Source organism: Theropithecus gelada, chromosome 14 (genome assembly GCF_003255815.1).
Source record: "Theropithecus gelada isolate Dixy chromosome 14, Tgel_1.0, whole genome shotgun sequence".
Lineage (NCBI taxonomy): Eukaryota > Metazoa > Chordata > Mammalia > Primates > Cercopithecidae > Theropithecus > Theropithecus gelada.
Window position 1 is genome coordinate 67,946,031 of NC_037682.1, and position 21,733 is coordinate 67,967,763.

The following is a 21,733-nucleotide window of genomic DNA, read 5'->3' on the forward strand; positions in this document are numbered from 1 at the left end:
AAAAAAAAAAAAAAAAAAAAAAAAAAAGTTTATTGTTTTTTTCCTTTTTTTTTTTTTTTGAGACGGGGTCTCACTATGTTGCCCAGGTTGGAGTGCACTGGCATCATCTCAGGCCACTGCAACTTTCTGGGTTCAAGTGACTCTCCTGCCTCAGCCTCCCGAGTAGCTGGGACTACAGGCGGGATTATAGGTGTGTACCACCACGCCTGGCTAATTTTTGAATTTTTAGCAGAGATGTGGTTTCACCATATTGTCCAGCCTGGTCTTGAACTGCTGACCCCAAGTGATCCGCCTGCCTCCCAAAGTGCCGGGATTACAAGTGTGAGCTACCACGCCCGGCCACTTCTGAAACTTTCCTTGTGTTTGTTCACCCGCTGCATTGTGGCCTGGAAACACTCCCCATGTAGTGATTTGGAGCCATTATAGGGCTTACATTTCCTTGTTTTCCTTCTCCCAGGCATCATTATACTAGGCTGCCTCTTACCTATTGTCTGAAAACTGTTGTTACATATAATTTTGTATGACTCTCTAGTTGTTTACAGTGGGAGGAAAATCTGATGTATGTTGTTCCATCAGTCAGAAATAGAAGTCTTTTTCCTTTGCTTTTTTACCTCTATACTTGCTTTTATGAGAACACACTTTACTCATCTCTCCTTGGTTTATTTCTTTTGGTTCTTCAAAGACATGCGCAAATACTACCCCTCCTTGAGACTTTTTTCTCCCTCAGATAAAAGTTTCCTGCTCCTTCTGTGTTCCCATAGCATTTTGATATCGTCTTATCTTCCCACTTAGTTGGTAAGCCCTTTCAGGGCAGGGACTTTGCATTTTTATGGTATCCTCCTCAGTGCCCAACATTGAGGCCCTCAGTGAGTATTACGCAGCATGAATCTTTGAGGGGCTTTTATATACGTAATGTGCCATTAAATGTAGTACATGAATTATTTATCATTATTTTATTTGTTGCATCCGTTTGTGGTTTCCTGGTTAGTTTTCGGTGTATTTCACATAGTTGACATTGGTGGATGAATGAGACGTAATAGGAAACAGAAAATCTACTGTGGCAAGAGTGTATTTGGAATGTGAATAAAATAAGTCATTTTTAGCAAGTTTTAAAGTTTTGACCTATATGAACTGTAAGTTACATTACAAAGAATAATTTTATAAATATGATTTTTCTTCATTTCAGTAATTTTAAAAAATAAGTTTTTAAAGAAACAGACTTTGATTCAGAATGCCTTGTTTCACACCTGGCTTCATTGTTTACCAGCTGTGTAACCTTGTCCAATAACTTAGTGTTATCTCTCCAATGGGGTTAATAATAATACTTAAAACTGTATCTCACTGAGTTTTAACAGGCTTCCAAGTTCTGCTGATGTTTCTGGTCTATGAACCACATTTTGTGTAGCAAGAATGTGTATGATATGATCAGATGAGTTATGAAAATGAAATGGTCTTATAAAAATAGGAACAAAACACCATCTGTTTTATTCCTATATCATACTCTGTTGGGTTTCTGTACCTTTAAGATAAAAGGCTCAACTCAAGATGACTTACAAAGGCCTCCAGTGGCTCACCTCAATCTGAATGCTTCAACCACATTGAACTCTTTTAGTTACTTAAGTATGCTTTGTTCTATCTTACCTGCATTCAGGCCTTTGCCTAAATGCTATTTTCACCAAGAAACCATCACTGGTTCCCTTTTCTTTCTCCTCCCACCCCTAGGTTAAATGTACTACTGTGTGTTTCCATAGCACCCTATATTTTTCCATGATAGCACTTTGATTATTCGTCTGTCTCCTTCTCTAGACAGATTCTGAGGGTAGGCACTGTTCAAGGACTACACTAAATATTCATGTCTTTTAGGCATGGTATAATACCTGGGATATAGTACACATAGAATAAATATTTGTTGAATGAAAGCATCATTCTTATGCTTATTGGTGTCATGTCATGGGTATCATTGCTAAAGAAAGACTTCTCTAACTTCTAGTTTAGCATTCATGTGGGAAGACTGATATTCTTATGAGAAAGACTGCAGAAAAAGTATATGTTGTTTGGCAGTGATAAATATCTGCATTCCAATACAACTTGCATATTGACATTTATAAATGAGAGTCAAAAGGAATAATGCCATTTAAAATCATGAAGCATTATGATAAAGTCCATTTGTCTTTGTTAGAGTGGCCCCAAATAAATAGACAGTCGTTTTGTACGTACAAGGCCTGTTTCAAAAGATTTCATCTTCTGTGAAAAGACACATTTCTTACAGTGCTTTGGAAGTACCATCAACTTTTACTGTACTTACATTGCCTGCTACCTGTGGCATATGTTTCTGCATATCTTACCTTTTTAAAGATCATTAACTTTCAAAATGAAAACACTATAAGGTTTTGAAGGGTTTAGGGACTTTTGACCTTTTCTAGTAAGAGTAATAATAGTAGCAATAATGTATCCAGTACAGTGCTTATTACTATAAATATGTGATACTGTTTAATCACTACAATGACTTTATGAGGTAGATGCTATTATTATTTACCTTTTATAGCTGAGGAAACTATGTCAGGGTCAGAGAGATTAAGTAACTTACTTAAATTCATGTAGCTAATGAGAGGTGATGTTGGAATCTATTGATTCCAAAGCTCTCAATCACTGAATAATACTACATTTTTATAACTAGTATGATATATAAAGCCAAGGGATATATTTTATTCTAGAATATGGCAAAAAGATATGGAGATATAGTTCTTTAACTGTTTCTGGTTGTATATTTGCCTATTAGGATGGAAAGAGGTCCAGGATGTCTATCCTTAGATTATAAGCAAATGAACCTCTAAACAGTTGTGTCTATACCATTTATAAGACTGAGGTTTAATAATAATTGCTCATATTTAGAGAATAGGAGCTTGTATTTATATTTTATAGAATGCAAGCTGGTATTAATTGCTTTTATATATAGACTATTAGTGCCAGGAAATGTCATGTTTTCTCTTCTTTACCTAATTTTGTCCTAATAGTCCTATACATTAAAGATACTGTTATTATCCTTCTAATGATAAAGATACTACATATTAGTACCCAGTTTGCAGATGGGGATGATTTGTCCAAAGCCACATAACAAGTTATGTGCCCAAAGCCACATACATAGAAAGTTATGGCAGAGCCTGTGTTCAGAGTTTCTGCTGCCTAACTGTGCTGCAAAGGGAGGTTATAGAATTTTTGTAGATGTCTCTTCTAGTATTTTAATTCTGACAGCCAAATCAGTTGCACAGTCTTGAATCTCTGTTTTACCCTGCAGAGAAAGAATGGTCATCTTCAAGTTAAATATGTATTTGTCATGGTGGGTCACAATCGTTGATTTTTAACACCGACTTTGTACTTCAAGTGCCCTTTTCTCACTTTTCTATATGTTTTTGAGACGAGAATTACTTTGTATTCCCCTGGACTATTAGAATCCTCAGAAGGTTAGGATCTAATGTTGACACTCTGGTTCCTAACATAAATAGGAGAAAGAGTGCTGCTGCTGGCTTCACTCTTACTCCCATTGCGAATGTTTGTGGGCTGTGGGGGTTCGGCACTGGGGAGTGGGGAAGAGGGGATGGCTGGATACAGATAACCACATTTATTTACTAGCATAACCTGGTCTAATTTTTGGGGACCTGTGTTCTTCATAGTGGTTGTGCTAGGTAACCACATACATAATTATTCTTCAATATTCTATTCTAAACATACACTATTATATGCTTGTGTGGAACATTATTCTTGTACAGTTACATGAATGTACTATTTAATGAATCTTAAGCCAAGTTAAAACATTTTAGAAGCACCATAGTCACTGGTGTTTGGTCAGCGAAGGTAAAAAAGGTATTTGTCTCTTGCATTTGCAGCTTTGATTTAGTTTGTTTGCTAGGGAGTAGTGAAATGATTTGCTAATACAAATATTACTAGTGGATTCTTACATATTGTGCCTGGCACTTGGTGCTTATCTAGGTACTTGGTTCTGAGTCCAAGAGCTCAGGTAGGATATAAAGTCAGTAATAGATCATATTTAATTGTGACTTTGCTACTGATTCTTCTGAATGTCCGCAAAGGAATTATTTACCGTCTGCATCTTTTTACACATCTGTTTAGTAAGGATAGCTGCTAATAATAGTGACATAGGAATTAATTTGTGTAAACAGTTGGAAGAAACCAGGTGCTTGTATTTTTGTCCATGAAAATTTATTGCAGCAGGGTGATTTATTGGCAAGTGCCAAAAAGACAATTTTTATCCATGCTGCTGACTTGCTGAGTGGTCACATAACTCTAAAGGGCCTCATTACTTCACACTCAGACGTTTTCCCTTCCTATCCCTCAAAGGCAGTGGTTCTCAACTTGTGGTCTACAGCAACTTCCAGCTGGGTCATGAGCTGATCTTTTCAGTATTAATGTTTATTAGTGTATATATTTTCATTTCTGGAAGGTATTAGTAGTTTAACTTAGGATGTTTAATAAAAACCAGATTTCCCCTCAGTAACTCAAGCCAAGTAATCTTCCCATTAATGAATTCTGTGTTGCTTTACAGGGTCTTTTGTCCTGACACAACCACCAAATCTTTGAAAAGCAACACGATCAAAATTAGTTTGCTGGAAACTTAGCTAAAAAAATGGTATGAAATGTTGGTTTTAAGGAAATGTGTTCAGTAGAATGTAGATTTCTTATTGTATTAGTCCATTTTTGCATCACTATAAAGAAATACCTGATGCTGAGTAATTTATAAAGAAAAGAAATTTAATTGGCTTGTGGTTCTGCAGGCTGTACAGGAAGCATGATGCCAACATCTGCTCCTGGTGAGGCCTCAGGAAGCTCACGGTCATGGTGGAGGGGGATGCCAGTGCAGGTGTATCGCGTGGTGAAAGTGGAAGTGAGGGGGGCGGGAGAATTGCCATACTCTTTTAGACAACCAGGTGTCCTGTGAACTACCAAAGCAAGAGCTCACTATCACCAACGGGATGGCGTTAAGCCATTTGTGAGGGATCCATCCCCATGTTCCAGTACTTCTCAGTAGTCCTTCCCTGCAACATTGAGGATCACATTTCAACATGAGATTTGGAGGAGCACACATCCAGATCGTATCACCTATAAACAAATGTTGATTAAAACCCAAGAATACTTCAGTGGTGCCTGGGAAGTGGTATTAACTTTATAAAAGGAGAGTTCTCCAATCTTTGTGGGAAGAAGCTACTTTTAATACAGTTACTTTCTTGATAGTAAGGATAACCATACAGTTAAAAAGTGCTTATACAAAAGTTCTTATATTTGATCCTTAAAGCATCTCTGAAAGCTAAGTAGGGCAGATGTTACCCTCATTGTATATGTGAGGTACTGGGAAGTTAAGTGACTTGGCCAGGAACACACAGACAATTAGGAGCAAAGTTGGGATGTGGACCCAAATTCAACACAAATTTCAACTCTAAATTCTTTGCTTTTCTTAGTATTCTGTACTACCTAAAACTTTGTAAAACATTCATTTGAGTCCCACATAAATCACATGAAGTAGAAAACTTTTATTGAAATCCTGTAACATGCAGATATTTTAGTTTTGGTATATTATTAATTCTTAAAATAGTCTTAAGATATAATTTTTACCTCCTTTTCCCAAATCAGGAAAAGATTTGAGAGCTGAGAGACACTTTCCTGAGGTCCCAATTAAGTGACAGATTCCAATTCAAACATTGGTTTATCTTGCTCCAAAGCCTGTCTTGTTTCCACTAAACAAAACGTCATTACTGCTTTCTCTAGTATATGTCCAGGTCAACTCACAGTTTGCTGTTTTTCTATTTGGCCTGTGAGGTGTTAGCTAGAGAACTTTGTTTTGCTTTATTCCTTTTTATTACAGTATGACTGAAGTGAATTTTCTCCAAAGAGTTCTTTGATTTGGGTCTGCCATTTTCCAAGTTTGTCCTTAGACAGGTCATTCAACGTTTTGAGCTTATTTCCTCTGCATAAACAAAACAAAACAAAACAAAAAATTCTGAATTATACAGTCAAGATTTCTTTCAGCTCTATTAAGATTTTGGTTATCTCAGAAAGGTAGGACTGGTGGGAATGATGGTGATCTGTTCACCTTTTTTTATGCATCTCTTTATTGTTGTTATTATTGTAAGTTTAATGCTGATGATATATTTTCCAGCATTTTATAAAAGTTTTTTTTTTTTTTTTTTTTAAATATTTTTGACCCAGGTGTGTCTATGACTGTTGCCTGTTTAATACTGAAAAGCCATTTGGTGGGAATGACCTGTTAGAGTTCTGTAACTAGCCATACTTTTCTCCTATTTTACTTTGGCAATTAAGAGCAAAAACAAACACATTATTTTGGTGACATAGTGAATAGGAGAGGTCAGATATGTCAGATTTTGTTGCTCAGATTTGGGGAAAGAAATTACTCTTGGTAATTTCAGTGAATAAAAAGTTATTGCCAAAATTTTTTTTTTTTTTTTGAGACGGAGTCTGGCTCTGTCACCCAGGCTGGAGTGCTGTGGCCGGATCTCAGCTCACTGCAAGCTCCGCCTCCCGGGTTCACGCCATTCTCCTGCCTCAGCCTCCCGAGTAGCTGGGACTACAGGCGCCCGCCACCTCGCCTGGCTAGTTTTTTGTATTTTTTAGTAGAGACGGGGTTTCACCGTGTTAGCCAGGATGGTCTCGATCTCCTGACCTCGTGATCCGCCCGTCTCGGCCTCCCAAAGTGCTGGGATTACAAGCTTGAGCCACCGCGCCTGGCCTGCCAAAATATTTTATGTGAAGTTCCCATCAGTTGTGATCGTTTCTTATTGTCATTTTGAAAAAACAAAACAACAGCAACAACAAAAAAAGAGTCATTAAGGTGACCTACATATGTAGTTTGTTCTATTTAATTAGCTTCTGCCTGGTTGGTAAATTACTATTTTCCTTTTGGTCTGCATCTCAGATAAAAGAAGAATCACATGGTATATTTAAATTGATACTTTAATTTCTATCAGAAGGTCATAGATTTCTATTTGAAGTTGTAAATACATTATTAAGTCTTATATAACAATTTTTTCCTTTTCTTAGATCATACAGTTACTTATGAAAAGTTATTTCTCAGTTTTTAAACTCAAAATATATTTATTTGAAATGATGACAAAATGTAAATTTTATTAGTTTATATGTATTCTGATTTTTTAAATAACCATCTGACAGAAATTCTTAAATAGACTTCTTCAAAGTTATTAATATCTGGCTTTCAAAAAAATGTCTGGACCTGAGGACAGATTCTCCCTAGGATTTATGCTATTAGCAATAAAAGCCAGACAACTTGTGGCAGGGGTAGTTTGGGGAAGAGGCAGGTAAATATGAGCCCTAAGCAAACTTCTGATTTTATTTCAATTTCCATGTAAGTAATTTATTCCAATTAATGTCTTATTTGGTTGTAGGAACGGCAGACTGTCAGATTTTAATCTCTCTTTTTTTCCCATGGAAGGTATAGATGTGTAGAAATATGCCACCTGACACAATTGTATATTGGTTTGTCATAATTTTTTCTCCACTTACTCGCAAAATGCACTGGAAGTAATGTTTACAAAAAAAAAAAAATTTACATTTAGGTGGTTGAACATAGAAGTAAAAAGAGAGCATATGACTTATAAAGGAAGTAGAAAGAGCATTGATTTTTATTTTTCTGCATATATGCCCATGTCAATTCATCATTTGTGGAACACTTACAAAGAACCAGACATTGCAATTAGAGTCAACTTGGCGGGTGTGATAAATATGTAACAGAAGTATATAGAGGGTACTGTAGGAACACAGAATATAAACATATGAAAATCAGAACAGCAGATAAAGGAGGTGACACACTGAGCCTAGAAGAGTATACAGTATTGTTCTAACTAGGGGTAGAAGGTGAGACCTTCCAGGTAAAGGGAACAGTTTGTACAGAGGCATGGAAGTAGCTTAGGGAATTGTGAGCAATTCCAGTAAAGCTTATTGGGGACAGGCACAAGAATGCAAATGTTAAAAATGAAACTCTCCCCATTTTACAGATGAGGAAAATGAAGTTCAGAGTTGAAACGTGTCTAGAGTGTTGAATGTAGCACGGGTAGAATTTCAACCTAGATCTTTCTGATTCATAAGTCCATGGGCTTTCTAAATACAGTTCACTGCCTTCCATAGGATCTGCTTATTGTTCTTAAGAACTAATATTAGCTCTGACCTCAGCTGTCAAGCCAATTGTGTAGAGGTATGAAAGGTATCGTTTGTTTTACATTGCCTGTTAATAACGAAGCCTATCAGTTCTATAGGGGAGAAATAAAAATACTCTCTTAGCACTAAATGCAGAGAATAATTTAGTTTCTTATGTGCAAGATATTAAATATCATAATGAAATAAAGTCACTTGTAATTTTGCAAAAGTTACAGCAAGAAATATCTGTTAACCCTTGAGAAAGGCAGCATCATAAATCATAGTACAGAAAAGGCATTTCTGCAGGGAGGGAAGCTAAAGTACTCCAAGTATATTGCTTTTTGGTCATCTGACTTAATGTAGAAAACCCAGAAGAATGACAATTTATTGGTTTTAACTGTAATTTTGACAGGAGCTGGCCATTAGCCAGTCTCAGACCAAACTCTGGTGAGAGAGAACCAAGAGTTTGTGTTTTGTTTTGTTGCGGGAAGCAAGATTCATAGTCCTTAGCTATTATATTTATAGGAGCCGACATTGACATTTTGCTATTAAAATTATATTGCCTGACTTGTTTTCTTGCTTAACAGAGAGGCTATCTGATTTAACAGAGTAGAACGTTGATATATGCCTCGACAGGGCCAAAGCAGTTTCGGAAGATGCTAAAGCAAGCTCCGGCATTTGTGTTCCCTCTTTCCCAATGACCTATTGATGTGATAATAAATATACATGTATAAAGAATGAAACCATGGTGCTGGTGGAAACAAAAGAGGATGTCATTGGAATAGCAAAGGTTTTGGCACAGTTCTCAAAGATACAAAGTAAATAAGACTGTTTTGATGAATAAACTAAAGCAGAGAAAAACTGCAGCCTAGAACACAAATAGAAACAGCTGCAGGTAGGGTTCCTGATAGAACCATCAGAGGCTTCAAGCTTGGAATTTGCCAGTATTGAGATCAAGAATTTACTAGAGCAATAATCAGGGTAGTTGAGCCTGTTGGCCCATTCTCCTCCTTGTGTGCATTTGGAGCAACTTTCTATAACATTTGCTATAGCTGCTTTCTAAACATAATGGATTCTTGACCTGGTTAGGTCCCATGATGTAAGTGTTTGACATGGTAGAAAGTCTCAGTAGAACCTAAAGCGATTGGACTTTTATAGCCAACCCAGAGGAAAACATGAAAGACAGCTCTACTCAGGAGTGAAATACCTACCCAAAATAAAATCCCAATGTGAAGCTCCCTTTGACAGTTACAGTAATTCAAAGTAAAAGTATACCTTCTCCCAGCATATATACCCAGAAGGGAAGCCTAATTGTCAACAGGACCAGCTCACTTATACTAATGGCACTAAGGGGTGAGGGCTTTTATGGAAATAAATCTCATAGCTCCGAAGGAAACCTATGCCAGTGGTCTATACTAATCAGTCTAATCACTTATTCATGGGTTTGAAAGGAGCATTAAGGATCATCAGATATTTGAGGAAAACAGCATGAATGAGACCAAGTTGAATAAACAGAATAACTGACCCAAAATAAACAGATAATACAAGAAATGGAGAACTTTAAAAAAAATCAAATTAATATCCTCAGATTTTCCTTCCAGCCTCTGCCTAAGATGTAGGTGGAAGGAGTTTCACTTCTACCCTAAGAATAAAGAAGAAAAAAAAAAAACACTGGATAATGTACAAAGTCATAACTTTTCCTAAATCCATCAGAAAACTAGGATCTCAAGGCAACCAAATAGCTTGAGTATAAGGAAAGACAGACAGCCTCCAAGGAGAGATTGGTTGTAAGCACTGATTACTAATGGCAGAGCATGGGAATAAGTGGGGCTGCTATGTAATAATTGAGCTAAAGCTTTTAACAAATCGTTACTGACCAAGTGTGGACTAATAAGGCAGATTTTACCAGCTTTCAGTTTCTTTCGCATAGACCTCTATTGGAGCTTCACAAGAAGGATTGAGGACAGGTTAGGAAATCTTTGTTCTTCTGCAGGTAATATGTCTTTTTTCTATGGCTGCCTTGGATATTTTCTCTTCATTTCTGGTTTTCAGTAGTTTGAATATGATGGTCTAGGGGTGTGGTGGAGCAAGAAGGAGGGAGGAAGGGAATATGTGTGTTTTCAGGTGGATCACCTGAGGTCAGGAGTTCGAGACCAGCCTGGCCAACATGGTGAAACCCCATTTCTACTAAAAATATAAAAATTATCCAGACATGGTGACAGGTGCCTGTAATCCCAGCTACTGGGAAGGCTGAGGCAGGAGACTAGCTTGAACCCAGGAGGTGGAGGTTTCAGTGAGCTGAGGTGGCACCACTGCACTCCAGCCTGGGTGACAGAGTGAGACTCTGCCTCAGAAAAAAAAAAAAGAAAGAAAGGAAAAAATAGATGATCAACTTTCTAAAGCAAAAATAATGGTGTTTGTGGGATTATAGCATACATAAAGTAAAACATGGAAGAATTTGAAAACTGGGAAATGGAAGAATTGAAAGTATACTTTTTTCAGTTTTTTTTTTTTTTTTTTTTGAGATAGAGTCTTATTCTGTTACCCAGGCTGGAGTGCAGTGGTGCCATCTCGGCTCACTGCAGCCTCCGCCCCCTGGGTTCAAGTGATTTTCCTGCCTCAGCCTCCTGAGTAGCTGGGATTAACAGGTGCACGTCACCACACCTAGCTAATTTTTGTATTTTTGGTAGAGATGGAGTTTCATCATGGTGGTCAGGCTGGTCTTGAACTCCTGACCTCATGATCTGCCCGCCTCGGCCTCTCAAAGTGCTGGGATTACAGGTGTGAGCCACTCTGTCCAGCCATATTTTTAGTTTTTTAAATGCTCTATGTGAGGTGGTATAATATTACAAGTTGAATATTTCTAATCAGAAAATCTGAAATCCAAAATATTCCAAAATTTAAAACTTTTTGGGTGCCAACATGATGCTCAAAGGAAATGCTCTTTGGAGCATTTCAGATTTCCGATTTTGGAGTTTAAGGTTGTTGAACCAGTATGTATAATGCAAATATTCCAAAATCTGAAAAAAAATTAAATCTAAAACACCTCCCATCCCAAGCATTTCGGATAAGGTATGCTCAACCTGTTTTTGAAGGTAGACTATGCTTAATTAAAGATATATTTTGTGAATTCCTGGGCAGCCAGTAAACATTTTTAAAGAGATTAAAACATAAGCCAATAGTGAAGAAAAATGAAATTACTAAAAAATACTCAATCCAATAGCATTTAAAAAGAGAGAGAGAAAGGAACAAAGAAGAGATGGAACATACTGAAAACAGCTAGCAAAATGGTAGATTTTAATCATAGCAATTTTTATATTAGGTGTAAGTAGTCTGAATATTCTAGTTACAAAAGAGATTGTCCAGATTTGATTTACAACAAAACAAAAACAAGACCCAAATAAATACTGTCTACAAGAAATCCACTTTGAATATAAAGGTAGATATATCACCAGGTGTGGTGGCTCACATGTGTAGTTCTAGCACTTTGGAAGGCCAAAGCAGGAGGATTGCTTGAAGCCAGGAGTTCGAGACCAGCCTGGGCAACATAGTGAGACTCCATCAACACACACACAAAAAAACTTAAAAATTCACCAGGCATGATGCATGCACCTGTATTCCTAGCTACTTAGGAGGCTGAGACAGGAGGATTGCTTGAGTCCAGGAGTTGGAGGCTGCAGTGAGCTAAGATTACACCACTGCACACGGCACCATAGCCTGGGCAACAGAGTGAGACCCTGTGTCTTAAAAAAAAAAAAAGGAAAAAAAGAAAAAAGATAGATTAAAAGTTAAAGGATGGAAAAAGATGTACCATGTAAATAACAGTCAAAATAAAACTGTAGTGTCTATATTAATATCTGGCAAAGTAGACTTCAAAACAAGGATTATTACCTGGAATAAAGAGGGATATTACATCTTGGTGAAGAGGTCAGTTCACCAAAAGACATAACAGTTCTAAATAAGTGGGAACATAGCAATATTGTTTTAATATAGATAAAGCAAAAATTGCTAGAACTGAAAGGAGAAATAAGCAAATGCACAATTATAGTTAGAAACCACAACACTCATCCTCAGTGATAAAGATAAATAGAGACAAAATCAGTTAAAAGACATATCAGTTTTCTTGACCTAATTGATAGCATACCACTCCACTGAACACTAGCAGAATATGCATTTCTTTCAAGTACACATGGAACATTCAGTTAGACCACATTTGGTACCATAAAACAAACAAAGACAAAATAATTAAAATCATACAAAGTATGTTTTCTCACCAAAACAGAATAAACTACCAGTTACTAACAGAAAATATCTAGAAAATTCCAAATATTTCTCAATTACACAATATATATATTATAAACCATGGGTCAAAGAAGAAATCACAAGAAAATTGGAAAGTATTTTGAAATGAATGAAAATGAAAATACAGCATTTGAAGTTTGAGGTAAATTTATAGCATTTGATGCCAATATTAGAAAAGAACATCTCCAATCAATAATGTAAGCTTGTATCTTAACAAATTAGAAAAGAAGAGCAAATTAAACCCAAGTCAAATCGAAGGAATGAAATAATAAAGGCCAATAATCAGTGAAATTGAAAACTGAAAGAGTAGAGGATGTCAGTGAAACCACAAGGTAGTTCCTTGAAAAGATCGCTAAAATTGATAAACCTGTAGCCATATTAACTAAGTAAAAAGAGAGAAAATACATATTATCAATATCAGGAATGAGAGGGGACAGCACTACAGATCCTACAGAAATTAAGATTATAATGTAGTATTTTAAAAAACATGATGGTAACATCTCACAAGGACTCTAATGAGGCAGGTTGAAGAGAGTCCCACTGGCTGAATCTGGGATCACTTAAGCACCAAATAATTATGTACAGTAATAAGTTACAAATCATTGAAAAATAAAAAGGAATTAATGATTCTGTACTGATAAGGGATAGTTAATAGAGAAGACAGACTCCTGCTTAGAGAAGAATGCTGAGTGCTGACTGATAATTATGGAGGAATTACTGAAGTTGGAATATTATTTTTCAGCATTTGTAGTAAAGATTAATTTAAACAGAAACTATTAATCAAGCTCATTCTGGGGAGAAATTTACATGAGAAGCAGGATATGTGCATGCTCTTAAACATGGACATCATTGCTTCCAGATATGATACCCTTAGAAGGACACATCATCAGTCATGTAGTATTCAGGTTGGTAACATAAAACCTGAACAACCCTTGTAGAGCTTGAGTATACCATTGCCTCAGTATAATTACTTATTTTGAAGTGACTTTTAGAATTTAGGTTGAGTTTTCTGAAGTATCTTCAAATACTTAATTCTTCTCTATCTCACCCTAAATAACCCAAACTGCTTCAGTTTTATTCCAGAGCCCACTCCTGTGGAACCAATAAGCTGTATGACCTTTCATAGAGAAATGAATGTGATGTGTTACATTTTAACCTATTCGTTAGCTGGTTAGGATATTTTTTAAAATTTCCTTTTTACCACATTGCAAGGAATTTTCTTTTCTTTTCTTTTCTTTTTTTTTTTTTTTTGAGACGGAGTCTCGCTCTGTCGCCCAGGCTGGAGTGCAGTGGCCGGATCTCAGCTCACTGCAAGCTCCGCCTCCCAGGTTCACGCCATTCTCCTGCCTCAGCCTCCCGAGTAGCCGGGACTACAGGTGCCCGCCACCTCGCCCGGCTAGTTTTTTGTATTTTTTAGTAGAGACAGGGTTTCACCGTGTTAGCCAGGATGGTCTTGATCTCGTGACCTCGTGATCCGCCCGTCTCGGCCTCCCAAAGTGCTGGGATTACAGGCTTGAGCCACCGCCCCCGGCCAAGGAATTTTCTTGAGGGGAGGTCATGTAACAACATATTCTAGAGTCTTCTGAACTGAGGAGGGGGACACTTATTTGTGTTTTGAAGCCCAGATCTGTCTTTGGTCCCTATTTGTGGTCTTGTTAACACTGTTTGAGTTGAGGCAGCCTAATTTATCTGGGATGAAGAATGATATGGCACATTTCTCTAGTGGTAGAAGAATTCATATATTTTCTGATGAAGTATGTGGGGGTAGAGGGTGTCAACCTAAAGGTCTTAAAAAATCACTAAGGTGAAGATTTGGGAAGAAGTTATATTGTGGGCTGAAAAGTTGTGTTCCTTGGTTAAATTCTTTTGGGGTCAGAGTTCCCAACTTACTGGTCTTCATAGCACGTTGAAGGAGAAGAGAAGCGTGCTTAAATATATTGGGAAGGCCGGGCACTGTAGCTCACACCTGTAATCCTAGCTCTTTGGGAGGCCATGGCAGGCAGCTCACAGCTTGAGCTCAGGAGTTCAAGATCAACCTGGACAATATGGTGACCCTATCTCTACAAAAAATACAAAAATTAGTTGGGCACTGTGACATGTGCCTGTTGTCCCAGCTACTCAGGAGGCTGAGGCAGGAGGATCACCTCAGATTGGGGAAGTTCAGGCTGCATTTAGCTCTGGTCATGCCACTATATTCCAGCTTGGGCAACAGAGAGAAACCCTGTCTTAAAAAAAAAAAAAAAAGGAGAATTGAGGTGTGAGGGTATTATTTAAAATGTGAAATATTCCTGTAATTCACATTAATGGAGTTAAATTTTATACAGCTCTAACTCAGGTTATCTGTCATCATGTAAAAATAGTTGAAAAATCAAAATACACATTTCCTATTCACTATGATTTTCACTAAAATACTGATTTTTTGGGGGGGGGGTTGTGTGGAGACAGAGGCGCATTCTGTTTCCCAGGCTGGAATGCAGTGTCACAATCTTGGCTCACTGCAACCTCCACCTCCCAAGTTCAAGCAATTTCCAGCTAATTTTTGTATTTTCAGTAGAGATGGGGTTTCACCATGTTAGCCAGGCTGGTCTTGAACTCCTGACCTCAAGTGATCTGCCAGCCTTGGCCTCCCAAAGTGCTGGGATTACAGGCATGAGCCACCGTGCCCGGCCTAAAGTAATGATATATATGAGGAAGATGACAGTTCATAAAAACTACTTACATTTATCAACTATATTTTAGTAGTCAAAATACAGGTACTTTTTTGCTCTTTTTTAAAATATACTTTCAGTAATGTTATTCTGTAGCATTTTTGGTTGGAAAGGAATTAACTACTCATTTTTTTAAAGTGAAGTCTGAATTTTGGTATCTTATCAATTGCTGACCATCTTTCTCAGTCAGTAATTGAGAAATATCTATAGGCAGAGAGTCTTAGGCGTATACTCTTAGGCTCCTGCCAGAGGCTGGACTTGTGTGAAAATTGGACCAATAGGGAAGTTTATTCTAGCTCCTCTCCCCAGAAGATCTCTGTACTCAACCCACTTTCCCTAACTCTTTTTATTTCCCTCTCACAGTCAGGGATTTGGCTTGGCCTCTTTGGTTGTGATTGAGTAATCCTATGTTACATATGGAATTGTCTCCTTCCTTTTCTTTTTAGGAAGTGCATTTTCAGCTGAGCATCTCAAACTTCAACTCCAGAAGGAATCCCTAAATGAGCTGAGGAAGGAGTGCACTGCGAAAAGGTAAGTGCACACTGAGAAGAACTGCTGGGAGTGTGGAGTTTACCGTGAGGATAGATTTGAAAAAGTAGCATTCTTTAAAACTGCTGGTATTAATTTATAGTCCATATACCTCAGTAACACATTTGTTTATTCAACACATATTCATTAATTAGGCACCTACTCTGTGTCATGCACTGTGCCAGAGGTTAGTTATGAAAGCTCCTAGTATGTAGTTATAATCAGAAACATGAACACTATCTGAGTTTCTCAGGCCACAGTATCATGGTTTAATGTTTGAATTTCTTCCTCCTGTCTTCTACATGCAGTTTAGCTTATAGGTTTTTTTTTCAATAATTTTTTCAGATTTACTCCTGCTTGTCGTTAGCTCGTTTGAATTACTTCAGCAACTTGATTATCTCTCTAACATCAGTCTCTTCATTTTTCCAGATTGTTCTCCATGCTACTATCAGAACTCTCCTCTTAAAATACCATTTTTACCTCATTTTTTGTCTCCTTTTTTTTAAAACTTGGAGAAACATTTCATTCATTCATTCACTCATTCATTCATTCATTCATAGACAGGGTCTCACTGTGTCACCCATAGACAGGGTCTCACTGTGTCACCCAGGCTTGAGTGCAGTGGTACAGTCATAGCTCACTATGGCCTCAAACTTCTGGCCTCAAGTGATCCTCCACCTCAACCTCCGAAAGTGCTGGGATTACAGGTGTGAGCCATCATGCCTGACATTTTTATCTTCTTAATATGGTGATCCTTTTGCTTAACTTTCAAATATCCTTTAATAAATTGGCACTATGCAACTGTAGTTAATTTTAGTCGCTCTCTCAAAATTCATTTAACAAATGCCAATCATTTTTCTCTTCATTTTTTCCAACATTTGCTTAATTCATTGGTGCCTCGGTTGCTTTGCTCATCTTCACTTGCTTTTCCTGGAAAGTCCATCCATCTTGCACTTTTCTTCAAAAAAGTTTAGTAGCACTTGGGGATTTGAAAATGTTAGACCGGCCCGGCACGGTGGCTCACGCTTGTAATCCCAGCACTTTGGGAGGCCGAGGCAGGCAGATCATGAGGTCAGGAGATCGAGACCATCCTGGCTAACACAGTGAAACCCTTTCTCTACTAAAAATACAAAAAATTAGCCAGGCATGGTGGCAGGCACGGATAGTCCCAGCTACTTGGGAGGCTGAGGCAGGAGAATGGTGTGAGCCGGGGGGGCGGAGCTTGCAGTGAGCCAATCGCGCCACTGCACTCCAGCCTGGACGACAGAGGGAGACTCTGTCTCAAAAACAAATAAATAAAATAAAATAAAATTTAAAAAGTGCTAGACCTAGAGAAAACCATAGAGAGTATCTATTCTAATTCTCTCAATTTGCAGATAGGAAGGCAATGCTCTGGTAAGTTACTATTTGTCCAACTCACTAGCAAAGCCAGGACTAAATCCCATTATGTCATCAGTGCTGTTTTAGATAAGAAAAATACCAGTGATTTTAGTACTGTTACACACCACTCAATACAATGCTTTTGACATCAGATTCTTCAGCACACACTCACTGTATGTCGTATAATTTAATTCAGTTCTCACTCTGTCTTCCTGCAAATAGTATCAGATCCCACAGAATTAAGGACTCATTCCCACAAGACTGCCTCACCACATCAGATGCCAGTTGGCAAGCCCCAGGTTGTGACCTGTGGTTCTGATTGACCTGCTTTAAATAGAGGTTCCCACAACCCACTCCTTGGATTCGATTAATTTGCTAGAGCAGCTCACAGAACTCAGAGACACATTTACTTAACCCTTACTGGTTTATTGTAGAGGACATTACAAAAGATACAGATGAACAAGATGGAAGAGATGCACAGGGCAAGGTATTGGGGAGGGAGCATGGAGCTTCCAGGTCCTGTCTGTGTACATCAGTCTCTAGACACCGCCAGTCTGGAAGCTTATTAAATCTTGTTGTGCAAGAGTTTGCACAGGTCTCGATCTCTAGCCCTCTTCTCAGAGTTTGGTGGGTGGGGAAGAAAGTCCATCCTTCTAATCTCTTGGTCTTTCTAGTGACCAGTTCCATCCTGAGGCTGTCTAGGAGCCCCTGCCTTAACACATCTTATTAGCATAAACTCTGGTGTGATCAAAAGGGGCTCATAATGAATAGCAAAAGACACTCTTATCGTTCAGGAAATTCCAAGGGATTTTAGGTGCTCCGTGATAAGAACCAGGGACAAAGACCATATATATGTCATGTTATACCACAGTGCTCTTTGCATTATACTATAGGTTTTTTACACTCTGACCTACAGTTTCTCCTAAATTCCTTTTGTTCTTAAATTCTTGACACAGTTGATCAGGCAACTTACTTTACAGGTATTTTACCTATTGGTCATGTTTCTTAAGTAGTGCAAGAGAAAAGCTGGTGCCAGGCACAGTGTCTCATGCCTGTGATCCCAGCACTTTGGGAGGCTGAGACGGGCAGATAGCTTGAGCCTAGGAGTTTGAGACCAGCCTGGACAACATGGTGAAGCTCTGTCTCTGCAAAAAATACGAAAATTAGCTAGGCATGGTTGAGCGCACCTGGAGTCCCAGCTTCTCAGGAAGCTGAGGTGGGAGGATCACCTGAGCCTGGGAAGGTTGAGGCTGCAATGAGCCAAGATTATGCCACTACTCCAGCCTGAGTGACAGAGTGAGACCCCATCTCAAAAAAAAAAAAAAAAAGAGAAGGGTAATTTCATGCTATAGCTTTTTATTTGTTATTTTTAACTTTTTTTCTCACAGTCCAACGTGTTGGTTTTTGAGGTAATTCTAATACGTAATTTTGAGTGAAATATAGAACACTTTTTGAGGAAATACCATCCAGATCTCTCTTGAAATCAAATTGGCCTCATTAAATTAACTGTGAAATCTTGGTCAGATTACTCAGACTCTCCAAATATTGTTTCCTTTTTTATAAATAGATATAAATAATATTAACCTACTAGAGTTGTTATAATAACTACATAAGGCCATTTGTACCCTTTACATTTCTTTTTTTTCAAAGACAGTGTCTTGCTCTGGTGCCTAGGCTGGAGTGCAGTGGCATGATCAGGGCTCGCTGCAGCTTCAACCTCCTAGGCCCCAGCAGTCCTCCTACATCAACCTCCCAGGTAGCTGGGACCACAGGCATATGCCACCAAGCCAAGCTAATTTTTTTATTTTTATAGAGATGGGATCTCCCTATATTGCCCAGGCTGGTCTTGAACTCCTGGGCCTCCCAAAGTGCTAGGATTATGGGAGTGAGCCACCACTCCCAGCCCCCTTTACATTTCTTAGCATGGTACTAATCATACAGAGTAGCACTCAGTGTATAGTTAGCTTGATTGATACTGTTTGGAGATAGGTCAAGACTTATGGTAACTATTATTTATGCTTCTACTTCAGAGTTTCTGTGGCCTGTTATGGACGGCATAATCTTTCTTTGCATTAATTGTATGGAAATAAATGTTACAAAGCATGCAAGCATATATTTTTTAATAAATGTGTTTTTTCTTTCCTCATTAGAGAACTCTTTTTGAAGACTAATGCTCAGTTGACAATTCGTTGCAGGCAATTACTCTCTGAGCTTTCCTACATTTACCCTATTGATTTGGTAAGTTTCAAATTTTCTGAAAATATTTTTCTTTTTGAAAAGATGATTTCTGTGTGAAATTTCCTCTCAATGAAAAAAATCATTGCTCTAGGCTTAATCTATGCTCTTATCATGATTCATTCAGGAGCTAATGTCTGTTTAAATCATAGATTTAGACTTGTTTGGTCTTAGGTTCTACTACTTCATTTATATCACTTTGGTGGTGGGATGCATTCATCATCTGAAAGACTGCCAAATTATTTTGGTTTCTTTAGGATCTTTTTACTTAACCACATTATCCATTATCACCATTTCTTCCTTTTTTTTTTTTTTTTTTTTTTTTTTGAGACAGAGTCTCGCTCTGTTGCCCAGGCTGGAGTGCAGTGATGCGATCTCGGCTCATTGCAAGCTCCGCCTCCCGGATTCATGCCATTCTCCTGCCTCAGCCTCCCGAGTAGCTGGGGCTACAGGTGCCCGCCACCATGCCCAGCTAATTTTTTTTTTTTTAGACGGAGTCTCTCTCTGTCGCCAGGCTGGAGTGCAGTGGCATGATCCTGGCTCACTGCAACCTCTGACTCCCTGATTTGAGTGATTCTCCTGCCTCAGCCTCCTGAGTAGGTAGGATTACAGGCATATGCCACCACGTGCAGCTAATTTTTGTATTTTTAGTAGAGCCGGGGTTTCACCATGTTGGCCAGGATGGTCTTGTGATCCGTCTGCCTCGGCCTCCCAAAGGGCTGGGATTATGGATGTGAGCCACAGCGCCCGGCCAATTTTTTTGTACTTTTAGTAGAGACGGAGTTTCACTGTGTTAGCCAGGATGGTCTCGATCTCCTGACCTTATGATCCACCCGCCTCGGCTTCCCAGAGTGCTGGGATTACAGGTGTGAGCCATGGCACCTGGCCCATTATCATCATTTCTGACACATATGTGTAAATATATGTGTATTGCTTTAAAAATATGATTGATAATTTTCATGTATTAGTGTTACTTAAGATATTCCTGGGTTAACTGTCAGGCTATTAGGATTTTGAGCCTAGCTTCTTAGAAGGAGTGAAAAAAGGAAAACTTTAATAAAATTGATTAGAATTATTTTTCAGAGAAATAAATCTGCTAAATTTGATAGTTTTCTTTTTAATGACAAGTTATTTAAAAGACTAATTTTCAGAGAAGAATGCTAATAGGATTTGAGTTTGCTTATAGAGTTTTATTAAACTATTTATATATGTGAATGAACCAAGGATATTTTTATGATGATAATTTTACATGGCTTTTTCCTTGGGCATAATGCCTTAAATGTTATTATAGAAAATGTCAAGTATATATAAATGTAGGGAGAGAGTAGAATGAATCATCATGTACTTATCATCCAGCTTCAACAATTATGATAATACTTGGAATTTAGAACAGTGTTTTAAGTCAGCACAAACCTGCTGACTTAGAGTTTGTTTGAGATTTGACATTTGACTTAGTGGTTGTTTGCTTTATTTATTAATTTTATTCTTTAATTAAATTCACAGAATGAACATAAGGATTACTTTGTATGTGGTGTCAAGTTGCCTAATTCTGAGGACTTCCAAGGTATTTTATTTTTTATTTTGAAGATTTGGTATATATTAATATATGGAAATAGAATATCTTGAAATGCTCTTTGCCTAGCACTTTATCCAAAAGAATTTTTGGACCTTCTGTCCTTTCCCAATTGCAAGTATGTATGTCAGACTCCTTGATAGGAGATAGAATGTTAGTTCTGATCATAGAAAAATAATTACTGAACTTTATATTAGAAATTTAAAAGAAAATAGTTTTTAAATGGGCTTTAAGCAAATTAGGCGGTAGGGTTCTTAAGAATACAAATAATTGCCCTTCCTTTTGGTTTGATTTTTATAAAAAATTTGTGTGTGTTTGGGAGCAGAGGAACAGCAAACAAAATCTGTTCTGTTACTATTTAGAAAGTCATATTACTGCTGACCTGAAAAGTATTTGAAAATTTAATTTTGTGAAGTTTCTATTACCACAGGCTTAATTTGTTATACTACCATTTTTCTTATCTTTTAACTGAAAATAAATAAATTACATTAAAAGTATTATAGAATATGATCCTTAGTAATTTCTATATTTTAAAATCTTTTGCTTTTCCTACTCACTTTGCAAATATTCCAAGGAATTTATTTTCTTTGGCATATCAGTGATTATTTTTATTGTTAGCAAAGTGGGTTCTTTTCCCTTAGGCTAAACAATGCTTTGAGGCCTACTGAATATCTTTATAGATTATTCCCAAAGCCAGCATATTATCTACTTGAGAAGTTACCGAAGAAGAAGAGAGCGTTGCTAGTTTTGATCAGGACTTTCGTTTTCCTATAAAGAAGCTGTTGTTATTGGTGATCATTTAACATCTAAGAGGGTTTTGTTACCCCGT

The 21,733-nt window shown here is 37.7% G+C and overlaps 1 protein-coding gene across 2 annotated transcripts in view; it reads left to right on the forward strand.

Annotated features, from left to right (window-relative positions):
- The window catches only part of UVRAG (UV radiation resistance associated), a 330,830-nt gene that overhangs the window by 176,435 nt on the left and 132,662 nt on the right, over positions 1-21,733 (forward strand). For both annotated transcript variants that reach the window (XM_025357265.1, XM_025357266.1), the window contains exons 9-11: positions 15,635-15,719; positions 19,247-19,334; positions 20,835-20,895. In XM_025357265.1, the coding sequence (XP_025213050.1) occupies positions 15,635-15,719; positions 19,247-19,334; positions 20,835-20,895 (234 nt within the window). The remainder of the gene's footprint in view (positions 1-15,634; positions 15,720-19,246; positions 19,335-20,834; positions 20,896-21,733) is intronic.